We start from the raw sequence: 26,556 nt of genomic DNA on the forward strand, positions 1-26,556 counted from the left end.
TTTCAACTCTGCCTTGGGCATAAACAGTTCTTAAAAATAAAATGTTAATGAAAATAGCAAAAATGAAGGAGAACTGACTGCAAGGAGGCCCCTGGGACCCTGAAGTGGCCAGGGATTCCTGAAACAAGGAATGGGGTGTCCAGAGCAGGGAGAGGGACAAGCAGAAGGCCCCACGCACATGCCAAGGGCAGACACTCACCAGCATCCTCACCCATCTGCCCTCCCCATCAGTGCCTTGGACAAAATGCCCTCAGAGGACCAGTTCATGTCTTTGTTCAAATTTCTACCAGAAGATCCAGCTCAGTGCATCATGAAAGCAGGCACGAAGGAAATGTCTCCTTCTTTTGTAAGATGGGCTCACTCTGTCCCCCAGGCTGGAACGCAGAGGTGCGATCTCAGCTCACTGCAACCTCTGCCTCCCTGGTCCAAGTGATTCTCCTGCCTCAGCGTCCTCAGAGTAGCTGGGATTACAGGCACCCGCCCCCACCCCACCACACACACACTATGCCTGGCTAATTTTTATACTTTTGGTAGAGATGGGGTTTCGCCATGTGGCCACAGTCATCTTGAACTCCTGGGCTCAAGTGATCCACCCACTTTGGCCTCCCAAAGTGCTGGGATTACAGGTGAGAGCCGCCACATCCAGCCAGGAAGTGTCTCCTGTTGAGAATGTGGATGTTGTTGAACTTGGGGATGAAGATGATAATTACTACCAGGTCCTGAACTGTCATCCTGGGCCAAGCAGCATAGTGAGAACCAACAGGAGCTGGCTTACACCTCACGACCACCCTGTGGTGTCGTTGCCATCACCGTTACCATTTCACAGCTAAGGAAATCAAGGCTCAGAGTTAAGTGTCCTACCCAAGGCCCCCAGCCAGTGTGTGAAAAAGCCACCAGCCAAAGCAGGTCTGTATGGCTGTGCTCATAGCTGCAAGTGCTGCAACTGAAGACTACAGGATACTCCACAGACTTCCCCAGGAATCCAGTGAGTACTGCGGGCAATGCTACTACCTCCTTCCTGCAGAGAAGCAGCTGCTGGGAGTCTGAGCTTCCATATGGCCGGGAGGCCTACAGTTCTTGACACTTTCTTCCACCCAGGACCATTTCACCCCAATATGCTTTCAACCAGCTGCTTTGGAAGATAAACCTCAGCTTTCGGCCTCCACCTGCAGACCCCCCGCACTGGCCAAGAAGACTGGAAGGGGGAGGGGGTGGGTGCATTACAAAGGAGGCCCGCCGGAGCGGAGGGCTGCATGGGAAGGGAGGCCGAGGGAACCTGAGCGGCAGGAATGTATTTTACAGCCTGAGTCTTCCAGCGCTGCCTCTTGCATCAGTGTAATAGCTGGGACCAGGCTGAAGTTTTACTTTGTGCTAAATGGAATGGTCAGAAACAAATGAGAGACAATTGAATCCATCTTTCAAAGACAGCAAAATTGTCCTGAATTGTTACGAGATGGTTATGGTCATCTTGGGCTTCCCATTCAATGGAAACAGCACTGTGGCTGTGGTGTTATTATGATTTTTTCACTCACAAACATTTTCCTTGCTTTCTGGGTTCTCCATGTGGCTTTTCTAGGATTGTACACACTATCCTCTGAAGGGTTCTATATATTCTTGTCTATTTCAGGCTAGATATGCAGGGTGATTTTGTGCCTGAGGAGCAGATGTGTCACACAGCCTTCATGTCTGGGTGATCTGCCCCGTGCAGGGGGAGAAATCTCATTTTCATGTGCCTTGGACTGAGACCCTTAAATAATCTTGCAAGAGTGATATTCACCACCCCTCGCTGTCCCAGCCCCTCCCGCCCACCCCCAGGGGAGCAGGGCTGATCAGGTCGCTCCTGCATCTGTGACCGAGGACGTAGACTCGGCCTGTGTCACTGTCACCCTGGGCCACACGGGCCCATGAGTCACGACGATGGGACGGAACCCAGGCCTTACATTCGCTGAGCCACTTGTTGGGATCCAGCATCAGATACTGCTTGGTTGCCTCCAGCTCCTGCATCAGCCACTCGTACTTGGCGCGGACCTCGGCGATCCTCTGCCGGCGGTGCTCCAGGATCTTCAGCTTTGCGTTGAAGCACATGACCTCCTAGCACACAGACAGAGGAGGAGGTGGGGTGGACAGGAGAAGAGGCCCTTCTGCTCACACCCAGCCCTCGCCACAAGGAGCGCTTATGAGTGTCGTAGATGGAAACAGGCTGGAGACGTACGAGAGGCCAAGGTGATCCCAGCCGAATTTCTGCCTCGACAGACCAGTCACTTCAGACAACTCACAAGGCAGGACTATTACAGACCATTCTTGAACTGGGAAAGCAGATGGTAGGTGTTTCAAGATGGACGAAGGCTGGTTAAGACGGGAAACCTCAAGGAGCCAGAAAAGCCCTGCAGATCACAAGACCTGCAGATCACCAGCCATGCACCCCTTGGCTTTGGAGTTAAAACATTTCAGGAGGAGAAACACGGGTCTCTCTCCAAAGCCTCTGTCCCAAGGCCCTTTGCTGGGACAGAAGCCCGCTGGGAAGGCTGGGTCTGAGCCGACTTCCCCAGGGCCGCAGCTGGCACCTGCTCAGGCTTGCTGAGAGCTGCCACCACATCGGGGCGGGGAAGGAGGAGGCTGCCTCACCTTGCTAGTGCCCCCTCGCCGCCGCTGCAGGCGCTCCACGTCATCGATTTCATAGACTTTAATCTCAAAGGGCTCCCCGAGGCCCCTCTGGCTGCTGCGCAAGGGGCCATCCACCCAGCGGAGGCTTGTGCTGTTGGTGGGTTTTCTCACCGGGGAGGAGGTGTCCAGGGACAGTGCTGGGATGAGCCTCCGTCTCTGAGAACCTGAGGAGGAGATTAAGCCCAAAGAGGAGTTAATCTTTCTGAATGTATTTTTTTTTTTTTTTGAGACAGGGTCTTGCTCTGTGGTCCAGGCTGGAGTGCAGTGGTGTGAACACAGCTCACTGCAGCCTTGAATTTCTGGGCTCAAGCAATTCTCCTGTCTCACCCTCCTAAGTAGTTGTGACCACAGGTGCATAGTGTCATACCCAGCTATTTAAAACAAATTTTTTTTTTTTTTTTTTTGTAGAGACAAGGTATCACTATATTGCCCAGGCTGGTCTCAAATTCCTGGCTTCAAGTGATCCTCCCACCTTAATCTCCCAAAGTGCTGGGATTACAGGTGTGAGCCGCTACACCTAGCCTGAATTTCAATTTTTTGTTTTTGTTTTTGAGACAGAGTGCAATGGTGCCATCTTGGCTCACTGCAACCTCCGCCTCCTGGGTTCAAGTGACTCTCCTGCCTCAGCCACCCGAGTAGCTGGGATTAAACATGCCCACCTCCACACCCAGCTAATTTTTGGTTTTTCATATAGACAGGGTTTCACCATGTTGGCCAGGATGGTCTTGAACTCTTGACCTCAAATGAACCACTTGTCTGAGCTTCTCAAAGTGCTGGGATTACAGGCATGAGCCACTGTGCCTGGCCAAAATTTCAGTGTTTAGAGCCCAGATCTTTATCTTGTGTATACACATACACAGTTGTATTTAGCTTCCAGCGAAGTGCAGGCCCCGACTAATGAAACTGAGAAACCCCAACCCACTGGAAGAAAGCAAGCGTGTCTCCTGCTTGGCTAAGACATTCGCCATGAGAAACACCAGGTCATAGTTGTTTTTCTCCTTTAAGTCGGACTGATCAAGGTAGCTGACTATGAGCAAACTGTTTTGTGTGCCTCAACTCTGGCGTCTATCATGTGGCAGGAACCTGTGAAACAGCTGGGAAGCCACAGAAGGTATTCGCTTCTGTCTGACAGGGATGAGTGAGGCAGTGAGCGTCCGAGCGTCCCCAGGGAGAGTAGTCAGGAGTCCAGGTGGCTCTCACTCCTCTAGGCTGCAAACATTCAGGAAGTGGCTGTTATACCCTTTTTTCTTGGTTTGATCAAAGTGTACTCAGACCATAGAGACAGTAACTGGCCCTCCTCCTCACCTACTCTGGCCCTGAGGATACGGTCAAGAGATATCCCCCCTCTAAAACTGAAGTCAGTATGTAATAGAGACTCTCTCCTGCTTCAGCCCAAGCTGGGCTCCCTCAGACAGGCTCAGGAATCTCTGGGATGATTCTTCAAGGATCTGTTTGAATGAGAAATAGGGGAGGAGCTGAGGAGAGCCATGGGAGGGGATAGTGTATTAGTTATCTACTGCTGTGTAACAAATGAACCCCAAACCCAGCAGCTAAACAGGAAACATGTATTTCACATAGTCCTGTGGGTTGGGAATCTGGGAGCAATTTTTGCCAGGTGGTTGTGGCTCAGGGCCTCTCAGGAGTCACAGGGAGGCTGTCAGCTGTGGCTGCACTTGACTGAGGCTGAAGCTTCTGTTTCTAAGCTCACTCATGACATCATGGTAGGAGGCCTTAGTTCACTGCCATGCAGATCTCTCCAAAAGACTGTGTATGACCTGGCAGCTGGCTTCTTCCAGAGGGAGAACCCAAGAATGCCAGAGGGCCACCCAGCACAGTAGCTGCAGTGTCTGACTTCCTCTTGAAAGTGACATGCCATCACTCTGCCTTATCCCACTGGACACAGAGACAAACTCTGGTAAATAGGGGAGGGGACTACTCAAGGGTGTGAATACCTGGAGGCAGAGACAGGGGGCCATCATGGAGCCTGGCTTCCATGGATGGGATATGATCTGACGGGAAAGTATCTTGGATGAGGGCCACCCTCAATCTCCTGCCGATACCATTGCCAGGGGACCCTGTGAGACGGGAGTAGAGGAAGTGAAAACACTGAGAGTGACACTACACTGGGCTACAACAGCTTCCTAGAAAGATCCTGAAGGGTCCGTAATCCCCGATGCCTCCGTTCCATGCCATCTAGCAACCGTGAACCTGGTGGGTCCCAAATCCCCATTGCCGCCTTTCCATGCCATCTAGCAACCTTAAACCTGGTGGGTACCTAATCCCGGTTGCCTCCGTTCTATGCCATCTAGCCACCCTGGACCTGGTGGGTCCCTAATCCCCGTTGCCTCTGTTCCATGCCATCTAGCAATCTTGAACCTGGTGGGTACCTAATCCCCATTGCTGTCATTCCATAACAGTTAGCAATCTTGAACCTGGTGGGAACCTAATCCCCATTGCCTCCATTCCATGCCGTCAAACAACCTTGAACCTGGTGGGTACCTAATCCCCGTTGCCGTCTTTCAATGCCATCTAGCAACCTTGAATCCAGTGGGTCCCTAATCCCCGTTGCCTTTGTTCCATACCTGCTAGCACCCTGGAACCTGGTAGGTACCTAATCACAGTTGCCTCCGTTCTATGCCATCTAACAACCTTGAACCTGGTAAGTACCTAAACCCCATTGGCGTCTTTCCATGCCATCTAGCAACCTTGAAACTGGTGGGTACCTAATCCCCATTACCGCCATTCCATGCCATCTAGCAACCTTGAACCTGGTGGGTACCTAATCCCCGTTGCCGTCTTTCAATGCCATCTAGCCACCTTAAATGTGGTGGATACATAATCCCCGTTGCCTCTGTTCCATGCCATCTAGCAACCTTAAACCTGGAGGGTACCTAATCCCCGTTGCCGTCTTTCCATGCAATCTAGAAACCTTGAACTTGGTGGGTACTTAATCCCCGTTGCCTCCGTTCCATGCCATCTAGCAACCTTGAACCTGGTGGGTCCCTAATGCCCATTGCCTCCGTTCCATGCCATCTAGCAACCTTGAACCTGGTGTGTCCCTAATCCCCATTGCCTCTGTTCCATGCCATCCAGCAACCTTGAACATGGTGGGTCCCTAATCCCCATTGCCTCCATTCCATGCTATCTAGCAACCTTGAACCTAGTGGGTCCCTAATCCCCAATGCCGTCTTTCCATGCCATCTAGCAACCTTGAACCTGGTGGATACCTAATTCCCGTTGCCTCCATTTGATGCCATCTAGTAACCTTGAACCTGGTGGGTCCCTAATCCCCGTTGCCTTTGTTCCATGCCTTCTAGCACCCTTGAAACTGGTGGGTACCCAATACACATTGCCTCCGTTACACACTATCCAGCAACCTTGAACCTGGTGGGTACCTAATCCCCATTGCCCCCGTTCCATGCCATCTAGCAACCTTGAGCCTGGTGGGGCCCTAATACCCATTTCCTCCATTCCATGCTATCTAGCAACCTTGAGCCTGGTGGGTATCTAATCCTGTTGCCTCCGTTCCATGCCATCTAGCAACCTTGAACCTGGTGGGTACATAATCCCCGTTGCCTCCGTTCCATGCCATCTAGCAATCTTGAATCTAGTGGGTCCCTAATCGCCGTTGCCTCTGTTCCATGCCATCTAGCAACCTTGAACTTCGTGGGTAGCTAATCCCTGTTGCCATCTTTCCATTCCACCTAGCAACGTTGAACCTGCTGGGTACCTACTCCCCGTTGCCTCTGTTCCATGCCATCTAGCAACTTTGAACCTGGTGGGTACTTAATCCCCATTGCTGTCTTTCCATGCCATCTAGCAACCTTGAACCTGGTGGGTACCTAATCCCCATTGCCTTTGTTCCATGCCAACTAGCAACATTTAACCTGGTGGTTCCCTAACCCCCATTACCATCTTTCCATGCCATCTAGCAAGCTTGAACATGGTGGGTCCCTAATTCTTGTTGCCTCCGAAGTTCCATGCCATCTAGCAACCTTGAACCTGGGGAGTACCTAATCCCCATGCCTCCGTTCCATGCCATCCAGCAAGCTTAAACCTGGTGGGTACCTAATCCCCGTTGGCTATGTTCCATGCCATCTAACAACCTTGAAGATGGTGGGTACCTAATCCCTCTTGCCGTCTTTCAATGCCATCTAGCCACCTTGAACTTGGTGAGTACCTATTACCCGTTGCCTCAGTTCCATGCCATCTAGCAAACTTAAACCTGGTGGGTACCGAATTCCCATTGCCTCCATTCCATGCCATCTAGCAACCTTGAACCTGGTGTGTCCCTAATCCCCGTTGCCTCTGTTCCATGCCATCTAGCAACCTTGAACCTGGTGGGTAGCTAATCCCCATTGCCATCTTTCCGTGCCATCTAGCAACTTTGAACCTGGTGGGTACCTACTCCCCATTGCCTCCGTTCCATGCCATCTAGCAACCTTGAACCTGGTGTGTCCCTAATCCCCGTTGCTGTCTTTCCATGCCATCTAGCAACCTTGAACCTGGTGGTACCCAATCCCCATTGCTGTCTTTCCATGCCATCAAACAACCTTGAACCTGGTGGGTGCCTAATCCCCGTTGCCTTTGTTCCATTCCAACTAGCAACAGTGAACCTGGTGGTTACCTAATCCCCATTACCATCTTTCCATGCCATCTAGCAACCTTGAACTTGGTGGGTCCCTAATCCCCATTGCCTCCGTTCCATGCCATCTAGCAAGCTTGAACATGGTGAGTCCCTAATCCTCGTTCCCTCCATTCCATGCCATCTAGCAACCTTGAACTGGTGGGTACCTAATTCCCATGCCTCCGTTCCATGCCATCCAGCAACCTTAAACCTGGTGGGTACCTAATCCCCGTTGCCTCCGTTCCATGCAATCTAGCAACCTTGAACCCGGTGGGTCACTAATCCCCATTGCCTCCGTTCCATGCCATCTAGAAACCTTGAACCTGGTGGGTACGTAATCCCTGTTGCCTCCATTCCATGCCATCTAGCAACCTTGAACCTGGTGGGTCCCTAATCCACGTTGCCTTTGTTCCATGCCATCTAGCCACCTTGAACTTGGTAGGTACCTAATTCCCATTGCCATCCTTCCATGCCATCTAGCAACCTTGAACCTAGTGGGTACCTAATCCCTGTTGCCTCCGTTTGATGCCATCTAGCAACCTTGAACCTGGTCGTCTCTAATCCCTGTTGCCTCCATTCCATGCCATATAGCAAACCTGAACGTGGTGGGTTCCTATTTGGTGGTTTCCTAATCCGCGTTACCGTCTTTCCATGCTATGTAGCAACCTTGTACCTGGTGTGTACCTAATCCCTGTTGCCCTCTTTCCATCCCATCTAGCAACCTTGAACCTTGTGGGTCCCTAATCCCTGCTGCCTCTGATCCATACCATCTAGCAACCTTGAATCTGGTGGGGACCTAATCCCCATTGCTGTCTTTCCATGCCATCTAGCAAACTTGAACCTGGTGGGAACCTAATTCCCGTCGCCTTTGTTCCATGCCAACTAGGAACATTGAACCTGGTGGGTACCTAATCCCCATTGCCTCCATTCCATGCCATCTAGCAACCTTGAACCTGGTGGGTCCCTAATCTCCATTTCCCCCATTCCATGCCATCTAGCAACCTTGAAGCTGGTAGGTACCTAAACCCCATTGCCGTCTTTCCATGCCATCTAGCAACCATGTACCTGGTTGGTACCTAATCTCCATTGCTGTATTTTCATGCCATCTAGCAACCTTGAACCCGGGGGGTACCTAATTCCCATTGCCATCTTTCCATGCCATCTATCAACCTTGTACCTGGTTGGTACCTAATCTCCATTGCTGTATTTTCATGCCATCTAGCAACCTTGAACCTGGTGGGAACCTAATCCCCGCTGCCTCTGTTCCATCCCACCTAGGAACCTTGAACCTGGTGGGTACCTAATCTCTGTGGTCTTCTTTTCATGCCTTCTAGCAACCTTCAACCTGATGGGTACCTAATCCCCATTGCCGTCTTTCCATGCCATCCAGCAACCTTGAAACTGGTGGGTATCTAATCCCTGTTGCCTCCGTTCCATGCCATCTAGCAATCTTGAACCTGGTGGGTACCTAATTCCCATGCCTCTGTTCCATGCCATCCAGAAACCTTAAACCTGGTGGGTACCTAATCCCCATTGGCTACGTTCCATGCCATCTAGCAACCTTGAAGCTGGTGGGAACCTAATCCCTGTTGCCGTCTTTCAATGCCATCTAGCCACCTGGAACTTGGTGGGTACCTAATCCCTGTTGCCTCCGTTCCATGCCATCCAGCAAACTTAAACCTGGTGGGTACCTAATCCCTGTTGCCATCTTTCCATGCCATCTAGCAACCTTGAACCTGGTAGGTCCCTAATGCTTGTTGCCTCCGTTTGATGCTATCTAGCAACCTTGAACCTGGTGTGTCCCTAATCCACGTTGCCTCTGTTCCATGTCATCTAGCAACCTTGAACTTGGTGGGTACATAATCCCCATTGCCTCCGTTCCATGCCATCTAGCAATCTTAAACCTGGTGGGTGCCCGTTACCATCCTTCCATGCCATCTAGCAACCTTGAACCTGGTGGGTACCTAATCCCCGTTGCTTCCATTACATGCCATCTAGCAACCTTGAAGCTGGTGCGTACCTAATCCCCGTTGCTGTCTTTCCATGCCATCTAGCAATCTTGAACATGGTGGGTACCTAATTCCTGTTGCCTCCATTCCACGCCATCTAGCAACCTTGAACCTGGTGGGGCCCTAATCCCCGCTGCCTTTGTTCCATGCTATCTAGCACCCTTGAACCTGGTGGTACACTTAATCCCTATTGCCTCCGTTCCATGCTGTCTAGCAACCTTAAACCTGATGGCTCCCTAATCTGCATTTCCTTTGTTCCATGCCATTTATCAGCCTTGAACCTGGTGGGTACCTAATCCCCATTGCCGCCTTTCCATGCCGTCTAGCAACCTCGAACCTGGTGGGTACCTAATCCCCATTGCCGCCTTTTCATGCTGTCTAGGAACTTTGATCCTGGTGGGTACCTAATCCCCGTTGCCTCTGTTCCTTGCCATCTAGCAACCTTGAACCTGCTGGGTATGTAATCCCCGTTGCCTCTGTTCCATGCCATCTAGCAACCTTGAACCTGCTGGGTACGTAATCCTCGTTGCCTTCTTTCCATGCCATCTGGCAAAACTGAACCTCATCGCCACATCCATTCCCTCCTGAGGCAGGAAATGAGCACCCAAGTTCGAGTTAGATGTGGTTTGGTGGGGCTCGGCATACCTTTTTCCTGCACACGAATGAACGAATGTCTTGGATTGCCATAAAATTCTGAATTTGGGAGCCAGAACCTCAGTCCTGTAAAGGAATTGATACTCCGTTCTTGCATCTACAGCCCAGGCTCCCTCTCCTGGCTCCCTCCAGAGGTACAGTGAGCCTCTCTTAGGTGGTGATGAGGGAGGCCAGGTGCTAGGGCAAGGGCCATTGTGGTCAGGCTGAGGAAATGGAGTGGAGTGGCCTGAAGGAAGGGTCGGGGTGGAGTCGGTGCCCACACATTACTGCAAAGGGCACAGGAATTGATGATACCGAGATGCCATTGCTGGGCAAAGACCGGCCCGAGGGCCCTGGTCTGGGGTCCCATAAAAGGCAGGGTCCTTGTATTTTCTGCCCGCACCAGCAGCTCCACCTCTCAAGCAGATGCAAGTGGGCTCAGGGGAGCATCAGCTCTAAGAAAGTTAGGGGGGAGCCCCACCCTGGTGAGAATCATGTAGTGCCCCACTGGACGTGGACGCCGCCTGTCTGACCACAGACCAGCCAGGGCCAGCCTCCTACTGGTGCTGGTGGGTCAGGCTCCCTTCTCCTTGAGCTCTCCCGGCTCATCAGCCTGGCATTCAGTCCAGGCATGTTCAAATGCAGCATATTAAATACACTTAGGCTCATACCTGCCAACATCTTTTTGCTGCATGAAATGAACCAGATTTGACTTGAGAAAGTCAACACTAATATTTCAGTGAAGCTTCCAACCAGGACCTCACCCACTAACAGGCTGAGCCCACCCCGTCACCACTCCCCTTCCAAGCTTGTCCAACAGCTGCACACAGAAGAGGGGTCTCTGGCCCATGACAGTCCACCTCACTGTGTCATCTGCGGTGCTGACAGCCCACGTGAGAAGTCTGACATTGGGCCTTCTGCCCTTCACATCCCCCAGTCCAGACAGAAGTCCCCACCCGAGGCTGCAGCTGCTGCTGCTCAGAGTGAGTGTCAGGAAATACGGATATGCCGAGTGCTGAGGCCTCTCCACTGCCCCTGGCGAACATGCTTCCATCCATTCCCAAACTCCTGCTCCGAAGACCCCGCAGCATAGCTGTCTCCCATCACCCCCCACCTGCATTCTGACTCAGAGTGTGGGCACTAGGAAGATGAAGACTCAGAAAAGCCCAAAGAACTCATGTTGAAAGGATCTGTAAGTCTCAGAGCAGAGAGAATGTGTGTCAATACATGTGGTTTTACTGACCAGCAAGGAGCCAGCTATATGAGGAAGAATGACGCTGGCTGTATGGCCTGTTGTCATGTTTTGGCTGAAAAGGTAAACGCTCCCACGCTGCGGATGAGAAAGAGGCAGCTCCCCAGGCCACAAGCGCAGATCCTGGGCTTCGTCCAAGGTGCTCTGAGATTCTCGACCCTGCACCTAGCACCACAGTGTCACCTCACAGCATCACCGCCACCTATTCTCTTTGGAGTTCTACTCTAAGAAGCTTCCTCAGTGTCTTAGAGGATCAATTGCTTTTCCCCTTTTTCCACCGCTGTATATTCAGAAAGGCTCAGGGCCGGGTGCAGTGGCTCAAGCCTGTAATCCCAGCACTTTGGGAGGCCAAGGTGGGTGGATCACGAGGTCAAGAGATCGAGACCATCCTGGTCAACATGGTGAAACCCCGTCTCTACTAAGAATACAAAAAATTAGCTGGGCGTGGTGGTGCGTGTCTGTAATCCCAGCTACTCGGGAGGCTGAGGCAGGAGAATTGCCTGAACCCAGGAGGCAGAGGTTGCGGTGAGCCGAGATCGCACCATTGCACTCCAGCCTGGGTAACAAGAGCGAAACTCCGCCTCAAAAAAAATAAAATAAAATAAAGGCTCTCGTTCTGAACCTGTTCTCGGCTGTCTCCAGGTTGATTCTCTTAGAAACATTCTGGAAATCTGAACTCTGCCAGCAAGCAGCTTGCCTTCCTCTGGCTTTCACTAAGCCAGTGACCACCGTGCTTCTTGAATTTACTCAGACAAAACCAGGATATGCCTGAGAAGCTAATGAACAGGAGAGGGCTGGCAGAGCAAACCACGGCGCCCTCGGGGCTTGGTGAGGGGCAGTTCGTTAGTCACAAGTTTTTGTGCAGCGCTCTGTGAACTGCACCTGGTATCCTGGGAGCCCAGTTCACTGCAGGTACAAATCACAACTCACAAGATGCCCGTCAGTCAGTAGTGCCGACTCAGCACCAAGACAAAGGAAGACACAGTGTCTGATGCTTAAAATGACAACATAGCAGACTGGACTCGACACTTAACGCGCTTCCCACCAGCACACAGGTTATGAGAAACACACAGATAAGAAACATGAGCAAACTTTTAGGACTATGCTGCCAACCAAGGACCAGCCCGTCAATGAATCCACCGCTAGTATTTACTGGAAACCCACAGCAGCCCAGTGCTGGGCACCAAGCTGCTCAGGTGAAGAGCTCATGTCCCGGCAGGGCAAGGGCTGGGTGCATCCCAGAACCAGAGGCTTCCCTGAGCGGGCTTCTCCTCAGGCAGAGCCTCCCTGTGGTGGGAATGAATTTAATTCAGAGCAAGGTGTTTATCTAACTGTCAGACTTCCCCATCCAGTCCAAGAAGAGAAAAGCAAGGGAAAAATCCAAGGAAGTAACACACTGAGATGAGGGTGAAACGTAAGGGACCGGAAGACGGAAACAATTTTCATCATGCATAGTGGATGATAGGGGAGGGGGCCTGGGGTGGGGGCTCAGCTGGTGCAATCACGGATAAACTCTATCACCGACGGACATCCTCAGCAGCCTGCACGCATGCTGGCCAGGACAGACATTCACTCCCCGCTGGGGCTGGCTGCTCTCGCTCTAATTCTGGGCTTTAGTCTATTCACAATTTCAGGTTGCTAACCACAGAGGGGCTGGCAAGGAACTGCAGAGGGAGCAATGAAAATCCATCAAGAAAAGCAACACGGTTTCTCTCCCCACATCACTCTGTTGGTCAAGAGCCTACAATGACACCCCGCAGCCAGCTACAATAATATAGGGTGTGTTCTATTTATCTTTTAGACATGGAGTCTTGCTCTGTCACCCAGCCTAGACTGAAGTGGCGCAATCTCAGCACACTGCAACCTCCACCTCCCACGTTCTAGGAATCCTGCCTCAGCCTCCCAAGTTGCTGGGACTACGGGTATGTACCACCACTCCTGGCTAATTGTTTGTATTTTAGTAGAGATGGGGTTTCACTGTGTTGCCCAGGCTGGTCTCGAACTCCAAGTTCAGGCAATCCACCCACCTCCCACAGTGTTAGAATTACAGGCGTGAACCACCATGCCTGACTACAATAATATAGTATATATTCTGATCCTAGTTCTATGGAACCATGTGGAATGATGTGCACTGTTCTCGTAGTTCGCAGATGTTCCAAGTGTAACTAGATCTGGGTTTACGTTTCCTCGTCTCTTGCTACACTTGGGAATGTCCCTCTGTGAGTTAATCTCACTATGCTGCCCACAAGCCAGGCTCTTGCTGCCTGGAGCTTGTGCTCCCATTCCTGCCTCAGCCTGCAAGGCCTGCACCCTCTCTGCCTGTCCCGATGCAAGCACCCTCCATGACCAAACTCAATCCCGATGTTTCTCTGCAGCCCGTGACTTGCGGGATCCTGCTTTGTCTCAATGCCTTCTCCACCTGGGTCTTCACTACGCCGCTCAGCATTGGGCCGGGCACTCAGTTCCCTGAGTGAACTATTCCACGCTTTTCATCCTTTCTCTCCAACTAGATGACAAACTTCTTAGGGCAGCCTTGTCTTCTATGGTGGCTGCCTCCACCCACACACCTGAAACTTCAAATCGCCAAGCTCTGAGAGCACAGAAGATACCTGATCAATGTTTAACGACTGAAGATAAACCCCACTGACTACAGATTGCTTTAAGGAAAAGATATCATATGACCATCAATATTATTTGAATTATCTGCATAGTCTCTATGATGTGGGCAGCAGAGACCGTGGCTGTTACCTACCAATCTTCTCCTTTTCCTTGCATCAGAAAACTGAAGCTCAGAGAGGATAGTTATTCCTGAAAGGTCACGTGGCTCAAGACTCTAAGTCTCCTGCTTTCTAACTTAATATGCTGCTATGGCCAATGGGACAAGCCCAACAGCATGGAGCTCCGAGAATAAAATGATGAACCATCGCGATGTCCAGTCGTTTCTGCTCTTACATGGACTACAAAGGAAACGGAGAGCTCAAGGTCATTGTCCCAGTCATTCTCATTCATTTTTACTGGGGAAATAACAAAAGCAGTACAATTTCCCAAACTCAAAAGCCATCTCGGATAAAAGACGTCTCCTCTCCAGCTCTCAGCGTCTCTCGTCATTGTAAACTCTGGCCATGTAGTTAGGGGTTTCCTTGGAGGAGTTTTATAACATGTCTTAAAGAAGCTGCTTTTGATTTATGCTCATCATGTCTGACAGCCACCACTTCTCTTAATAATAATCATAAATAAGCCAGACAAGGTCACCTAACCTGAACCAAGCGCATCTCCACTGCCGCATCCATCACGGAGCGCTGGACCTACAGCAGCCGTCGTGAAGGCTCCTGCTCTCGGCGCGCCACGTGAGGTTCCATTTCTAGCCCTACCCTGGCCTTTTCCTTTGACACTATTTTTCTCCACCAGCCTTACCTAACTAGAGGCTCCTGGAGGACCGCATGCATGAAAGCACTTAGCCCAGAGCAAGGACATGCGCAGAGCCTGCTGCCTGCTCACCAAACAGTTACTTCACACGTTTGGTTTTTCACCATTTTCTTCCCCTTTACTCCAGTGTAACCACCAAACCAAAAATGAAAAGTCTTGAAAAAGAAAAAAAAACAACTGTGAAAGCCATTGAAATAATGAAATGGATCAGTAGACTCAAGGCACTAAGTCAGAGTGCATAAAAGCACTCTGTAAGAGAGATACACGTCACCACGCAGCGAACGCCGCACAGTCACCTGGACTCTGAAGACCGAGGCTGTGTAGATGCTGAGAACAAGTGTTCTTTAACCAGGTACTGGGAAGGCCAGAGCATTTTTTCCTGCTTGTTATTTTTACTATTATCAATACGTTTCAGTGCCCTGGGCCCTGGCCATAAGACACAGCAGCCGCTAGGTTACACGGAATGGCTTTTCAACTTGCCTTAGATGGTGTTCTGCGCTAAGGTCTGTTGCTGAGACTGAGGGGTGAAGTGAAACAGAGTCAAAGTGTATCAAAGACTGAAGCATGCTGCACCTGGGAAATAAAGATGTGAAGGTACTGAGAGCCATGATGATTCCCTACCACTCTTAGAGCCTAACACCCCCAGAGCTGAGTTCTGTGGACCGGGCTGTCTATATCGCAAAACCACATCTGCCTAACTGCACGGTCCCTGGAGGTGGGTTTCTTTGATTCCAGGAAGATGAATGGTTTACAATGTGCACTTGGCCACAGCCCTTAGATTTGTGTTGGAACATTCCAGAGTTTGTGCTGGCCTGTGATGGGAGAACAGGAAAAAGCAGGCCCGTGACTGAGAGAACAAGCCTGTGGGAGGCTCCACATCTGTGTCTCACCCCATCCTTTACTTCCCAGCATGCTGCAGGCACCAGCCCTGCAGGGCCCTGGCATCCGTTGTTCCTGGTACTTCTTGCCTCTGTCTTTTTCTCCCCTTACCATCCTTTCATTCACCTATCCCATGACTTCCAGGGCCACCAGCTCTGACCTGGGTCCTCTTCTCCTTGTCCATCATAACTTAACTGTCACGTGCCACCCAAAACTCCAAGTAATAAGGCAGTGGGCTTTATACATTAGTTCTGCTGGAGTATGTGCCTTTTGATAGGAGATTCTTAAAATGGCAAAGACTGCCTGGGCGTGGTGGCTCATGCCTGTAATCCCAGCACTTTGGGAGGCTGAGACGGGCAGATCACTTGAGGTCAGGAGTTCGAGACTAGCCTGGCCAACATGGTGAAACCTCGTCTCTACTAAAAATATGAAAATTAGCCAGGCTTGGTGGCACACGCCTGGAACCCCAGCTAATTGTGAGGCTAAGGAGAATCGCTTGAACTTGGGAGGTGGAGGTTGCAGTGAGATAAGATCACACCATTGCGCTCCAGCCTGGGCAATAGTGAGACTCCATTCCAAAAACAAAATAAAAGAAAAAAGAGAAATGGCAAAGGCTTTCTCCAAAATCATACATTTTGGGTACATGGTTTGTTGGGGGGAGGAGGGGCATGGCAGACCCTGTGGCAGGTGTGCAAACGTGACTGTCCACAAGTATGTTTGGGGTGGGGTTGGAGAATGGGCCTCACCCACTGGGCTTTGAATGAGACAAACCGCATGATCCCACATCCCTGAGAGAGGCCGCCAGAGTCTCACAGACCAGCACCAGCCTTACTCAAGGGGCTTCTGTAGCCACCAGGCCATGAGGGTAGTCTCCCTCACCACATCCTTCCACAGGCTCCAAACAGTCCACAGGACTCTTGGTTGTTGAGCAGAGGGGCACGGGGTGAGGTAATGGAGGTGGGGGAGCCAGTCTTCCCCACAGCGAGCAGGTGTGGGTCATGCTGTCCGCCTCCCGCCCCCGCCTTTCCACCCTGCTATGCACCAAGAGATTCACAGCCTTAAGGCTGAGGAGGGCACAGCACAAGGGCAGTTACTCACAGAGACACGCTCCAGGCGCTATCCCCAGGGAGCCCGCGTGAAAGGAAAGGCCAGGCCTGGATCCCACCGGACGCCCCCTCACCACGGGCCAGCCTGGCAGGGGCTTCAGGCAGCTCGCCCACCCACTGCCCTTCCCGTCCACGGCCCGCGCCCGCCCGTGCCCTCCCCGCCCACGGCCCTGCCCCACTGCCTACCTGAATTGGGCCGCTTCTTTGGGGCTTTGAGGCTGCGGCAGCGCCCGCCCACGGAGCCGCTGTGCTCGCTGGTGGAGTCCTGCGCTGAGGACGCGCTCCCGGTGGCCTCGCTGTCCCGCATCATGCTCTCGTAGCCACTGCTGCCACCGCTGTGGTAGAACAGGGCCGTCTTCCCCATGGCCGGCGGGAGCTCCCCGCTCAGCACGCTGCTGTTGTCGCTCCCGTGGCCGCTGCTGCAGCGGTGCGGCCTCCTCGGGGGCGTGATCTTGCTGTAGGGCGACGGCAGCAGCTGCGCGGCCGCGGGCCTGTCCTCGGGCCGGTCCCCCGCCGGGGCACCGCCACGTGCGCCCGCGCCGCCCTGCAGCAGCTCCGAGATGCGCCCGTTGACGGCGCGCAGGGGCAGCTTGGAGGCCAGGCCCGAGCTGCGGGTCCTGCTGAGCGACTGCGTGGACCAGGACATGTGCTTCCCGCCCGGTGGTGCGCCGGGGCTCTGCCCCACCGACTGAGGCAGAGACTTGGTGGAGAAGCTGAGGGTCCTGGTGGTGGAGGTGGACAGGCTGCGCGCCTTGGGGCTGGCCAGGAGGAGTTTGCTCACGGCGGAGACCTTGGACTGGCTGGCCTTGGGCGAGGCCCCGGCGGAGGAGCTGGGGGGCGACGTCCCTGCGCCGCGGCCCAGGGTCCTCCCCGCGCGGGGCATGGTACTGTCCTTGCCTGCGTGCAGCCGGGAGCTCACGGAGGACAGGCTCTCGGCCCGCTCCAGGGAGAGGCATTCATAGTGGCTGACGGTCGACCTGCCCAGAGAGTTGGTCCTGCTGGCCAGCTGCTCCAGCTTGGCACTGAAGAGCTTGCTGCTGCTGCTGGCATCCTTCATCTTGCCGCTGGGCTCATCTGGGAGGCCCGCTGGGAAGGCGGCTGGCTGGTTCAGGGGGCTGCTGGTGCCGCTGCTGCTGGCACTGTGCTGGGGGCTGGCCCGGTTCTTCTGGTCCAGGCTGGACTTTCGGACAGGGGGCAGAGGGGGAGTGCCTTTGGGCCGAGCCAGGACACAGTGCTTAGGGGAAGCCACCTTCCTCTCCAGGGTAGCCTTGGAGGGCTGCGTGCCGGGGACTGGGCCCACCCCGCTGGTCTCAGCAGCACAGTAATAGAAGAGGCTGTCGGGCTCCTCCTGCCGGCTGGCCTTCTGAAATGCCCTAGGAAGGCTGCTGGACTTGACACTTCTGTTGGCATACACGGGGCTCTGGGTGGCCAAACCAGGCAGGGCCATCTCACATCCATCCACGACCCTCCTGAAGCTGTCGGTGCCAGGGGACGCCGACACCTCCCCGCTGCTGCTGCTGAGCCTGTCGCCTGGGCTGGGCTTTCTGTCCTGCTCCTGCTCTGTCCTGGGCTCGGCCTTCAAGGGACCCATGGCGCTCTCACACATAGTCTCATCTTCATTGGGATGAGCATTCTCTTTTTTTACTTCCACTTCTCGTTTCAGCCAGGGGTCCTCAAACTTCATTTCTTTCTTTGCACTGCTTTCCTTACTCTCCTGGGACTGGGCTGATGTGGGACCTGCTTTGGGGGTGGCAGTGGCAGCCTCGGGCTCTTGGATGCTCCGGGGGCTCATGGCAAGGCAGGGGTAAACAGTGATATTGGTCTTCATGGGGATGTACCCCTCGCAGCTGCTGAGATTCGCCGTGTTGGAGATGGTGACCATGGCCTTGCCCAGGGTGGATATTTTGCAGCCTTTGATGGGGGTTGCTTTGTTCAAGGAGTCACCCCCCATCTCAGACAGGATAAGCAAGTTGTCGGGGCCGGCCTTGGGCTTCTCTCTGCACACCACAGCCGTGTTCTGGATGCTGCTGACAAACTCCGAGGCTGCGGGTTCCGCCATTGCCTCCCCGTGCCCAAAACACGTCTGGGCTATGAAACTGTGGCACGACTGCTCGCCTTCACTGCCCACGCTCATCTCGCTCAGCCAGGAGCTGATGGAAGAGCGTCTGCTCCCTGCCTCCTGGGCCTTCTCATCCAGGCTCATCTTTGGGAGGGGCAAGAACTGTGTGATGCTGACCTCAGAGACCGGGGCCATGCTGGAGTAGCACTCCAGGTCCTCGCTGATGCTGCTGATGATGCTGACGGGCCGCGAGCCTGAGGCCAGGGCCTGCACGGAGCAGTCGCTGTTGAAGCTGATGATGCTGGTGGGGCGGCCGCTGTCCAGGACCCCGCTGATGGTCAGCTCCTCCACCAGCGTGAACACCAGCTCATCCTCACCGTTCAGCTCCAGCGGCTGCTGCACAGTCACCATCGTGGTGCTCAGGGTCTCCTTCTTGGAATCTGGAGGAGTCACTGCTTGAGGCTCATCATTCACGGGAGTTTCTGGGAACCCTTCGCTTCCAGCAGACATGGACTTTTTCAAAACCTGGGGACTCATTCCGACCGGGGGTGTACGCACCTCGGGCTGCAGCAAGGACTCACTATACACCATGCCAGAATCCTTGCTTGACGGAGGCAGGGGGGCGGGAGATGGCAGGACCCCCTTCTGGGTGTAGACTTTGCACCTCTGGGAAGGAGAGCTGGGTGGCTTGTACTCTGAGGTCTTGGACAGGCTGGCAATGCCCAGCCGTGGGGAGCCCATGGGCCTGGGCTTGCCTTCCATGAAGCTGCAGGAGTTCAGGCTCTCCCGGCTGCTCTGCAGGCTGGGGCTCTGCACGAGTGGGGAGGTGCTGTGCTGGCTGCTGCTGCCCGGGATGCTCCTGGGCGAGGCTGGGCTGGGGCTATGGGTGGGTGCTGAGGCGGGCACTGGTGAGTGACTCCTCTGCATCTTGGAGGCCAGATTTTCAGGGCCTTCTCTGTCAGTCAGCTGACCTTCGGACCCATTATCTTCCCTATCAGACTCAGAGAGTGGGCTTGCCCCAGCTGCTTGGCTTAACGGCAGGGCTCTGCTGGCCAACTCTGCCACAAACTGAGCAGGCAGTTCTTCGAAAGGAAACTTGCTGGGCTCCTCGCTGCCGTCGATGCAGTCCAGCCTCTCCTGTAGCTCGGCAAATGTGTTGCACTTCAGGCAGTCCCTTTCTGACTTGCTGGCCGCAGCCTCTCCTGCCTCTGCAGGCCGGCTGTCACCCCGGGTCTTCTGCAGGGCTGGCACAATAGGGACAAAGTCGGGGGGGCCCTCATTGTCAGTGAGCTCCTTGTCCGACAGGGCTGTGCCATTGGGCCCGATGTAGATGACAGTGTCGCAGGACTGCTCGCTGCTGGAGGAGTAGTCGGGGTCGCTGGACAGGTGGGCGATGGGGAAGTCCGGGTCCCCTGTGGCCCTGGTGTGGAAGGGTCTCAGCTGGGTGGGCCTGCGCATGCGGCCTTCTTCACAGGAGCTCTCGCCCCCAGAGGAGCTGGACGTGTACTGTGAGTGAGAGAGCTGTTAATGTGGCGACTCTTCCAAAGCAGTTTCCCTGGGAACCCAGCTTTGTGTGGCAAGTGGTGGAGGGCCCGGACGGACACAGGCTACTGATGGCCACCCTGGTTGGCCTCTGCATATGGGCCACTCGGGTTGCCACGCCAGTGCGCCCAGTCTCACATCACCACTGCATTAGTGAAGGAGAATCCCTGCAGGGCATGGGGAAACAGAGGCTGCTTGGAAAAGGAGGTGACCCTCCAGGCCCTGCCTGATCCACTAAGGGCTTCAGGGTCACCAACTTCTGGCAGCCTGTACCGTGGAACACTGGTTAGGAAGCACTATGGAAAAATAAAAAAGGTACAAAACGTGGAAGGGAAAAAAAGGCCCACACATACGTCAGCAGCGGCCCCCGCCTCTGAGTGGACACGATCATGATGGTTTCCTCCAACATTTGCCACACCACCACCGTCCTAGCTTTGCTTCTGCCTGAGAAAATGAGCCCCAGGATTTCTAGCAGACTCACTAATCATCCAGAAACCACTGAATGACCAGGACAACACCAGCAGCCAGGCGGAGGCTCCCAGACATGCAGAGGAGGAGGAGGGCCCTGTGAGCAGGGAGTTCGGGGTCGTCTTTGGAGCCAGTCCCTTGAAGGACACAGTCTCCATCTTCAGAGGACCGAGGCAGTGCATGAGAAAGACAGAAGATTTCCCATCCCTCCCACATGTCTCATCTCAAAGTCGCAATCCATTTATACTCTCTCAGTGGACTGAGTACTTCCACTCAGGGGTCTAGGCTGGGTGACCAGGGCCAGCACCAGGTGTGGGGAGTGGACATGACTTTCCATCAGCCCAAAGGTTTCCCTGCCCCAGGGTGGACACCGAACCACGTGTCCTGATGCTGAGGGCCTGGCAGCGTTGACTTGGCTGCTTCTGACGGAGCCCTGGGGCAAGGCTCCAAAGGCTCTCTCACCCACCCCACCCCACTTCGAGCTCCTTACCTTTGTCTTCTTTTTCTTCATCCTCAAGACTCTCGACGCGATCTGGATGGTGGACAGGGTCTCCGCGTAGTTCCCGGCTGCGGCCGAGATGTGCGCGATCATGGTGGTGCGGCAGTTCATGTTCCCCAGAGACTCCCGCAGCAGCATGGCGAGCTTGCTCTCTCTGCCAAACAAAGTGAATCAGGCTGCATTAGTGCCCGTGTCTCCCTGCGTCTGCCAGGGCAGGGCTTCAGGCCTGTCCACGGCCATTTTGTGGCCCCCCCTTTTTAATGGCATGCTAATCAGCATCATTTTCCAGCACGGGGCTATTTGTAGTTGGCAAGCGCTGAGCAAGTGCTTCTAACTCCAAGATGGAATTCATGCCGAGCATGTCCCCTGGCACCACCGTCCTGGCTTTGACGGGGGTGCCTGTGCGTGTGCGCCTGTGACATGACACATAATGAGGCCTGGGAATAGAAGCGAGAGGAGGGGACAGGAGAAGTGGCCTGTGATGTGACTGGCGCGCTCCAGGCACATGTGGCCTGCTCCAGGAAGTTCTGCACACAGGCGATCCTTGCCACAAAAAGTAGTCCCCTTGTCATGAACTTGGACTGAAGACCTGTGTGTTTCTAATACCTGCAAAGTTCCTTCAGCCAGGAAGCTGCAGCTACTTCAGGGGCAATGCCCTTTAACTCACATATTTGCACCTAAGAGCAGTGAAGGAAAAGGCATTTACAGTCCTGAAGATCAGGGAGAAACACGGAGAGAGGCCCCAGCAGTCACAACCGGCAAGAGAAAGCAGCCTTCCTCTAGAAAGGCCTCCTCCGGGGACTCTGCCAGGGATGTGAGTGGTGATCACGAGGCCCAGGGGTTTGCAGGGAGCGTTTCTAGGTCTTTGAACTGACCTGGAGGAATGGCTGCTTTTCTATTCCTACACTCGTCCCAACGTTTTTCCCACCTTGCTTTTAAAGGCCTCTGCTTAGCTCCCCAGCAGCACTCGGACTCTCAGCTGCTGCCGGATGTCCCTGCATCTCTGGCGTGTTCCCTGATCTAAAGGCTGAGGTCGCCTATGTATCGTGCCACACTCGTATCTCTAGGCTGTGTCTGCAATGCCAGAGGAGAGGAATTTGTCCCCATGTTCCTGTCTCGTCATCCATCCCCTGCAGAGCTCCCTGGAGAGGATCACCCGGCTCAGCATACAGTGTGGGAGACTCAGGCCACTGTCAGCAGAGCAGACCATTTCACACGTGACCTGCATCTGGCCTCGGGCAGGGAAGACTGTGGTGTAAGAGCAATAGTTTTTCCTTCCCATTTGGGACCCATTAAGGTGTGTGTTTGGAGACACTGAGCTCACTATGGTTCAGTTCCAGAGCAATCTATGAATATCCCAGGGCTTCCCTTCAAGCAAAATGACCAGTGATGAAAGTGGTGAGGTTGGCCAGGCTGGTGGCTCACGCCTGTAATCCTAGCACTTTGGGAGGCGGGGGTGGGTGGATTATGAGGTCAGAAGTTTGAGACCGGCCTGGCCAGCATGGTGAAACCCCACCTCTACTAAAAATACAAAAAATCAGCCAGACATGGTGGTGCATGTCTGTAGTCCCAGCTACTCAGGAGGCTGAGGCAGAGAATCAGTTGAACGCAGGAGCTGAGGTTGCAGTGAGCAGAGATCATGCCACTGCACTCCAGCCTGGGTGATAGAGCGAGACTCTGTCTCAAAATAAAGAGAAAGTGGTGAGGTAGAGGGTACAGAGGAGAGGGAGCAGGAGCCGTGAACATTTAACTCCCTTCAAAACGCATCTAATCCAGCAGAAATTCATGGACACCAGCACTCGACGAGGAAGCCAGGTCCCATTCCTGGCACACATTCTCAGCAGACACACCACACCTGGATGCATCTTGGGCTCTGTCTTCAATGTGGGAGGTGGAGGATGAGTCCTGTTCAGATCGGTTGTGATCATACATAGCGCTTGTTACGCATGGTAGCTGTGTTCTGTATTTGTGAACGTTGAATTTGTAAATAGTGGGCCATTGTTCTTAGGGGAGATAAAGTTTGGTGCAAAAGTAATTGCAGTTTTTGCCATTTTTAGTTACTTTTCTTTTTCTTCCTGAGACAAAGTCTTGCTCTGTAGCCCAGGCTGGAGTGCAGTGGCACGATCTTGGCTTACTGCAACCTCCACCTCCTGGGTTCAGGCGATTCTCCTGCCTCGGCCTCCCGAGTAGCTGGGACTATAGGCACCCACCACCACACGTGGCTCATTTTTTTGTATTTTAGTAGAGACAGCGTTTCACCATGTTGGTCAGGCTGGTCTTGAAATCCTGACCTCAGGTGATCCACCCTCCTCGGCCTCCCAAAGTGTTGGGATTACAGGTGTGAGCCACTGTGCCCAGCCCTTTTTAATTACTTTTGCACCAACCTAATATATGGTTTAGGTTTCTGTGAACCTCTGATGACACAAGTTTTTTCCATTGGTCAATACATAACCTTGTTAGTGAAATGCAGTATTTAACATTTTCTTCAAAGTAATGAATTATATTCAGCCTTTCTCTAAAATACCAGCCAAGATGCATTTAACACCTTCCTGCCCTTGGGTAAATTTCTTTGTTGTAAGGCTGGAAGCCTTACAACAATGCTAGTGAAGACATTACATTCTCTCGTCATCTGATGAGTCCACAAATTCAGCTATTTTTCCTCTCTTCCACGGCTCCACCATGTACTCTGTTACCTTAGCACTTTCCAGAGTGGCCCCACATATGGACTGGCCGAAGGCACATGCCCTTTATCACCACGTGTCCCTGTGTAAGTCCCCAAAAAACACAGCAAAGACAGGATCAAAAGCTGTACCACTGTGATATCAAACTGGTTGCCCCGTGTCCTGCCTCTTCCTTTTTCTGGGTGTGCTGTATTCTTGATTCATTAACACTGGATTCCCACGAGCGCTGTAGCTCACGCCTGAAAGCAGCTTATCTAACACGTGTACTTTCTCTGGAAGGCACATTCCATCTTCTTGTGCTTAGGGAGCCTGAATAGGACATCAGCACCATTTTGGGGGCCATTTACACCAAAATGACCATCAGAAAGCACAAAAATATGGGAAAAAAAAAAAAACAGCACTAAAGAGACTGCAAAAAGGACAGGTATGCATGGTATGAGAGCCGACAGTGAAGGCAGAGCTCTGCCCGGGGTGGGGGGCGGTGGGGAACGCGTGCATCCGGCCACGCAAAGTCTCCCCCTCTGCCCGTGTCCGAGAATGACTGTGAAACCACTATATTGGTTTTGGGGTTCCCAAATATATTTCAGTGAATAGGTGAATTCGCACATACAGAATCTGCAAATGATGAGGACTATTAACCCACTGCACACAGCTGAAGGCACATCCCCGGACTCTCCACGTGACATTCTCCAGGAAGCCATACCAAAGGCAAAATTTAGATAGAACATGGTGACATCCAACTGTCTGCCCTGTGCATTTCCGCGACTCCCCACTCATGACTCCATCATATGGTAAAATGTTGACGGCTATTTTTTCAAGTCTACGTTGTGGAAAGCAGCAGCCGCACGTGTGTTGCCTAGCAACCAGCGTCCTCACTCTCCCTGTGGAAAGCGGCCAGTGGAGCTGCTGGAAGCCCCTCAGGTGGGCCTCTGTGGACTATAAAAGAGGTCCTCGAGGGAGTGAAAAGTGGTGTACAGAAAGCTGCAGCTTTTCCAGCCTCATGATGAACTTGGAGCGAAGACAACTAAGTGAGGGAGGGCCGGGGGCAGAAGCGGCAGGTACTAAAGGCTGCAAAGTGTCGGATGAACTCGGAATCTTTGGAGGGAACGGTCAGCACAAACTTAGCCCATCCTTTGCATCAGGACTGAAGTGAGAGCAAGAGAAGAGGAAGAAGAGACAGGGCCGCTGGCCACCTGCACCCCAGAGCCAGGCGGGAGGGATGGAGGGAGGTGGGGGGGGTCAGGTGGAGGCCAAGGCAGTCAGATCACCTGAGGTTGGGAGTTTGAGACCAGCCCGGCCAATATGGCAAAACCCCATCTCTACTAAAAATGCAAAAATTAGCCAGCCTATGGCGGCAGGCACCTGTAATCCCAGCTACTCAGGAGGTGAGGCAGCAGAACTGCTTGAGCCCTGGAGGGGGAGTTTGCAGGGAGCCAAAATTGCGCCAATGCACTTTAGCCTGGGCAACAAAGGGACACCCTGTGTCCAAAAAAAAAAAAAGACTTTTAGAAAAACATCTTTTTAAAATCAGTCAGTGCTTTCATTAGACATGAAAAAACGACAAAATGAACAGGCTAATGAATGTATCTTAATTAGTAATGAGTTGAAGACATGAAGGAGTGTGTATCACTCCAGCACAGGGGCTGACCAGCCAGGGCCCTGCAGGTGCCAACCACCACACTGCCGCTCTTGTAAATAAAGTTTTATTAAAACACAGCCACATCTGTTTGTTTACATAGTGTCTGAGGCTACTTTTGTGCTATAATAAAAGTAAGTGATTCTAACCAGGCTACGTGGCCCACGTGGCCAAACATACTTGCTACGTGGTCCTTTGTGTAAGAAGTCTGTCGACCCCTGCTCTAGAGTAATGATGAAACAGTATCATCCCAGACCCAGAACCACCAAGCAGAAAATGAAGGTGTGTCTGATTTCCTGACTACACAATCATCCATTGCTTTGCGCAGCAAAAATGGAAACAGGCACCTGAACTGTGTGCATGCAGCCAGCCACACACAGGCATGCTCTTTTACAGAAAAGGGAGAACTTTCTTTTGTTTGTGTCCGTTTTTGTTTTGAGACGGATCTTGCTCTGTCACCCAGGCTGGAGTGCAGTGGCAGGATCTTGGCTCATTGCAACCTCCGCCTGCTGGGTTCAAGCAATTCTCCTGTCTCAGCCTCCCGAGTACCTGGGACTACAGGCATGCGCCACCACACCCGGCTACTATGTTGTATTTTTAGTAAAGACAGGGCTTCACCACGTTAGCCAGGATGGTCTCAAGCTCCTGACCTCATCATCAGCCCACCTCAGCCTCCCCAAGTGCTGGAGCCGCTGCGCCCAGCCGTTTTTTTTTAAAGTAGTACATTGGTTGAATTTAAGGATGGAAACTACAGACACAGAATTTTTACATGTATGAGATAGTCAAGATAGCAACTAATATTTGAACGCCACGAAAACACTGGTACCACGTGCACTCCTAAGGACAGCCCCTGGGACTACATCGCATTTCAGTAACTATCGCATGCTCTACCCACTTCACCTGTAATGTGCCAGAATGTGCCGCAGAGAGATGGAGACGCCGGGTGAAGGTTGCCAGATATCAAGCCAGCTCCAAGAGTTCTGATCTCCCAGCCCTAGGCACCAAATCCCAGGCCCCTGCATTCACCCTCTGACCACCAGGAGACGGCAGGCGAGTGAAGAGAAGGAAACAAGAC

General features: G+C 53.0%; 2 protein-coding genes across 13 annotated transcripts in view; one reads left to right on the forward strand and one right to left on the reverse strand.

The window, feature by feature from the left end:
• Positions 1 to 25,174, forward strand: part of SMYD3 (SET and MYND domain containing 3) — an 839,170-nt gene extending 813,996 nt beyond the window's left edge. Inside the window, exons 13-14 of one of the 2 annotated variants that reach the window (XR_008477979.2) lie at positions 12,987 to 13,107; positions 13,561 to 25,174. Coding sequence is in view for 1 of the 2 variants with exons in the window: in XM_054248251.2 (XP_054104226.1) it covers positions 12,987 to 13,022 (36 nt within the window). In the remaining variant the exon portion in view is untranslated. Of the gene's footprint in view, positions 1 to 12,986 lie in introns of both variants that reach the window. The other variant, XM_054248251.2, reaches the window with a different exon arrangement.
• The window catches only part of KIF26B (kinesin family member 26B), a 636,506-nt gene that overhangs the window by 8,045 nt on the left and 601,905 nt on the right, over positions 1 to 26,556 (reverse strand). For all 11 annotated transcript variants that reach the window (XM_035280614.3, XM_035280618.3, XM_002760848.7 and 8 more), the window contains 4 exons: positions 21,156 to 21,318; positions 16,783 to 20,161; positions 2,626 to 2,828; positions 1,941 to 2,091 (listed from right to left, as the gene is read on the reverse strand). In XM_035280614.3, the coding sequence (XP_035136505.3) occupies positions 1,941 to 2,091; positions 2,626 to 2,828; positions 16,783 to 20,161; positions 21,156 to 21,318 (3,896 nt within the window). The remainder of the gene's footprint in view (positions 1 to 1,940; positions 2,092 to 2,625; positions 2,829 to 16,782; positions 20,162 to 21,155; positions 21,319 to 26,556) is intronic.

The sequence above is a fragment of the Callithrix jacchus genome, chromosome 19, assembly GCF_049354715.1.
Source record: "Callithrix jacchus isolate 240 chromosome 19, calJac240_pri, whole genome shotgun sequence".
NCBI classification, from domain to species: domain Eukaryota; kingdom Metazoa; phylum Chordata; class Mammalia; order Primates; family Cebidae; genus Callithrix; species Callithrix jacchus.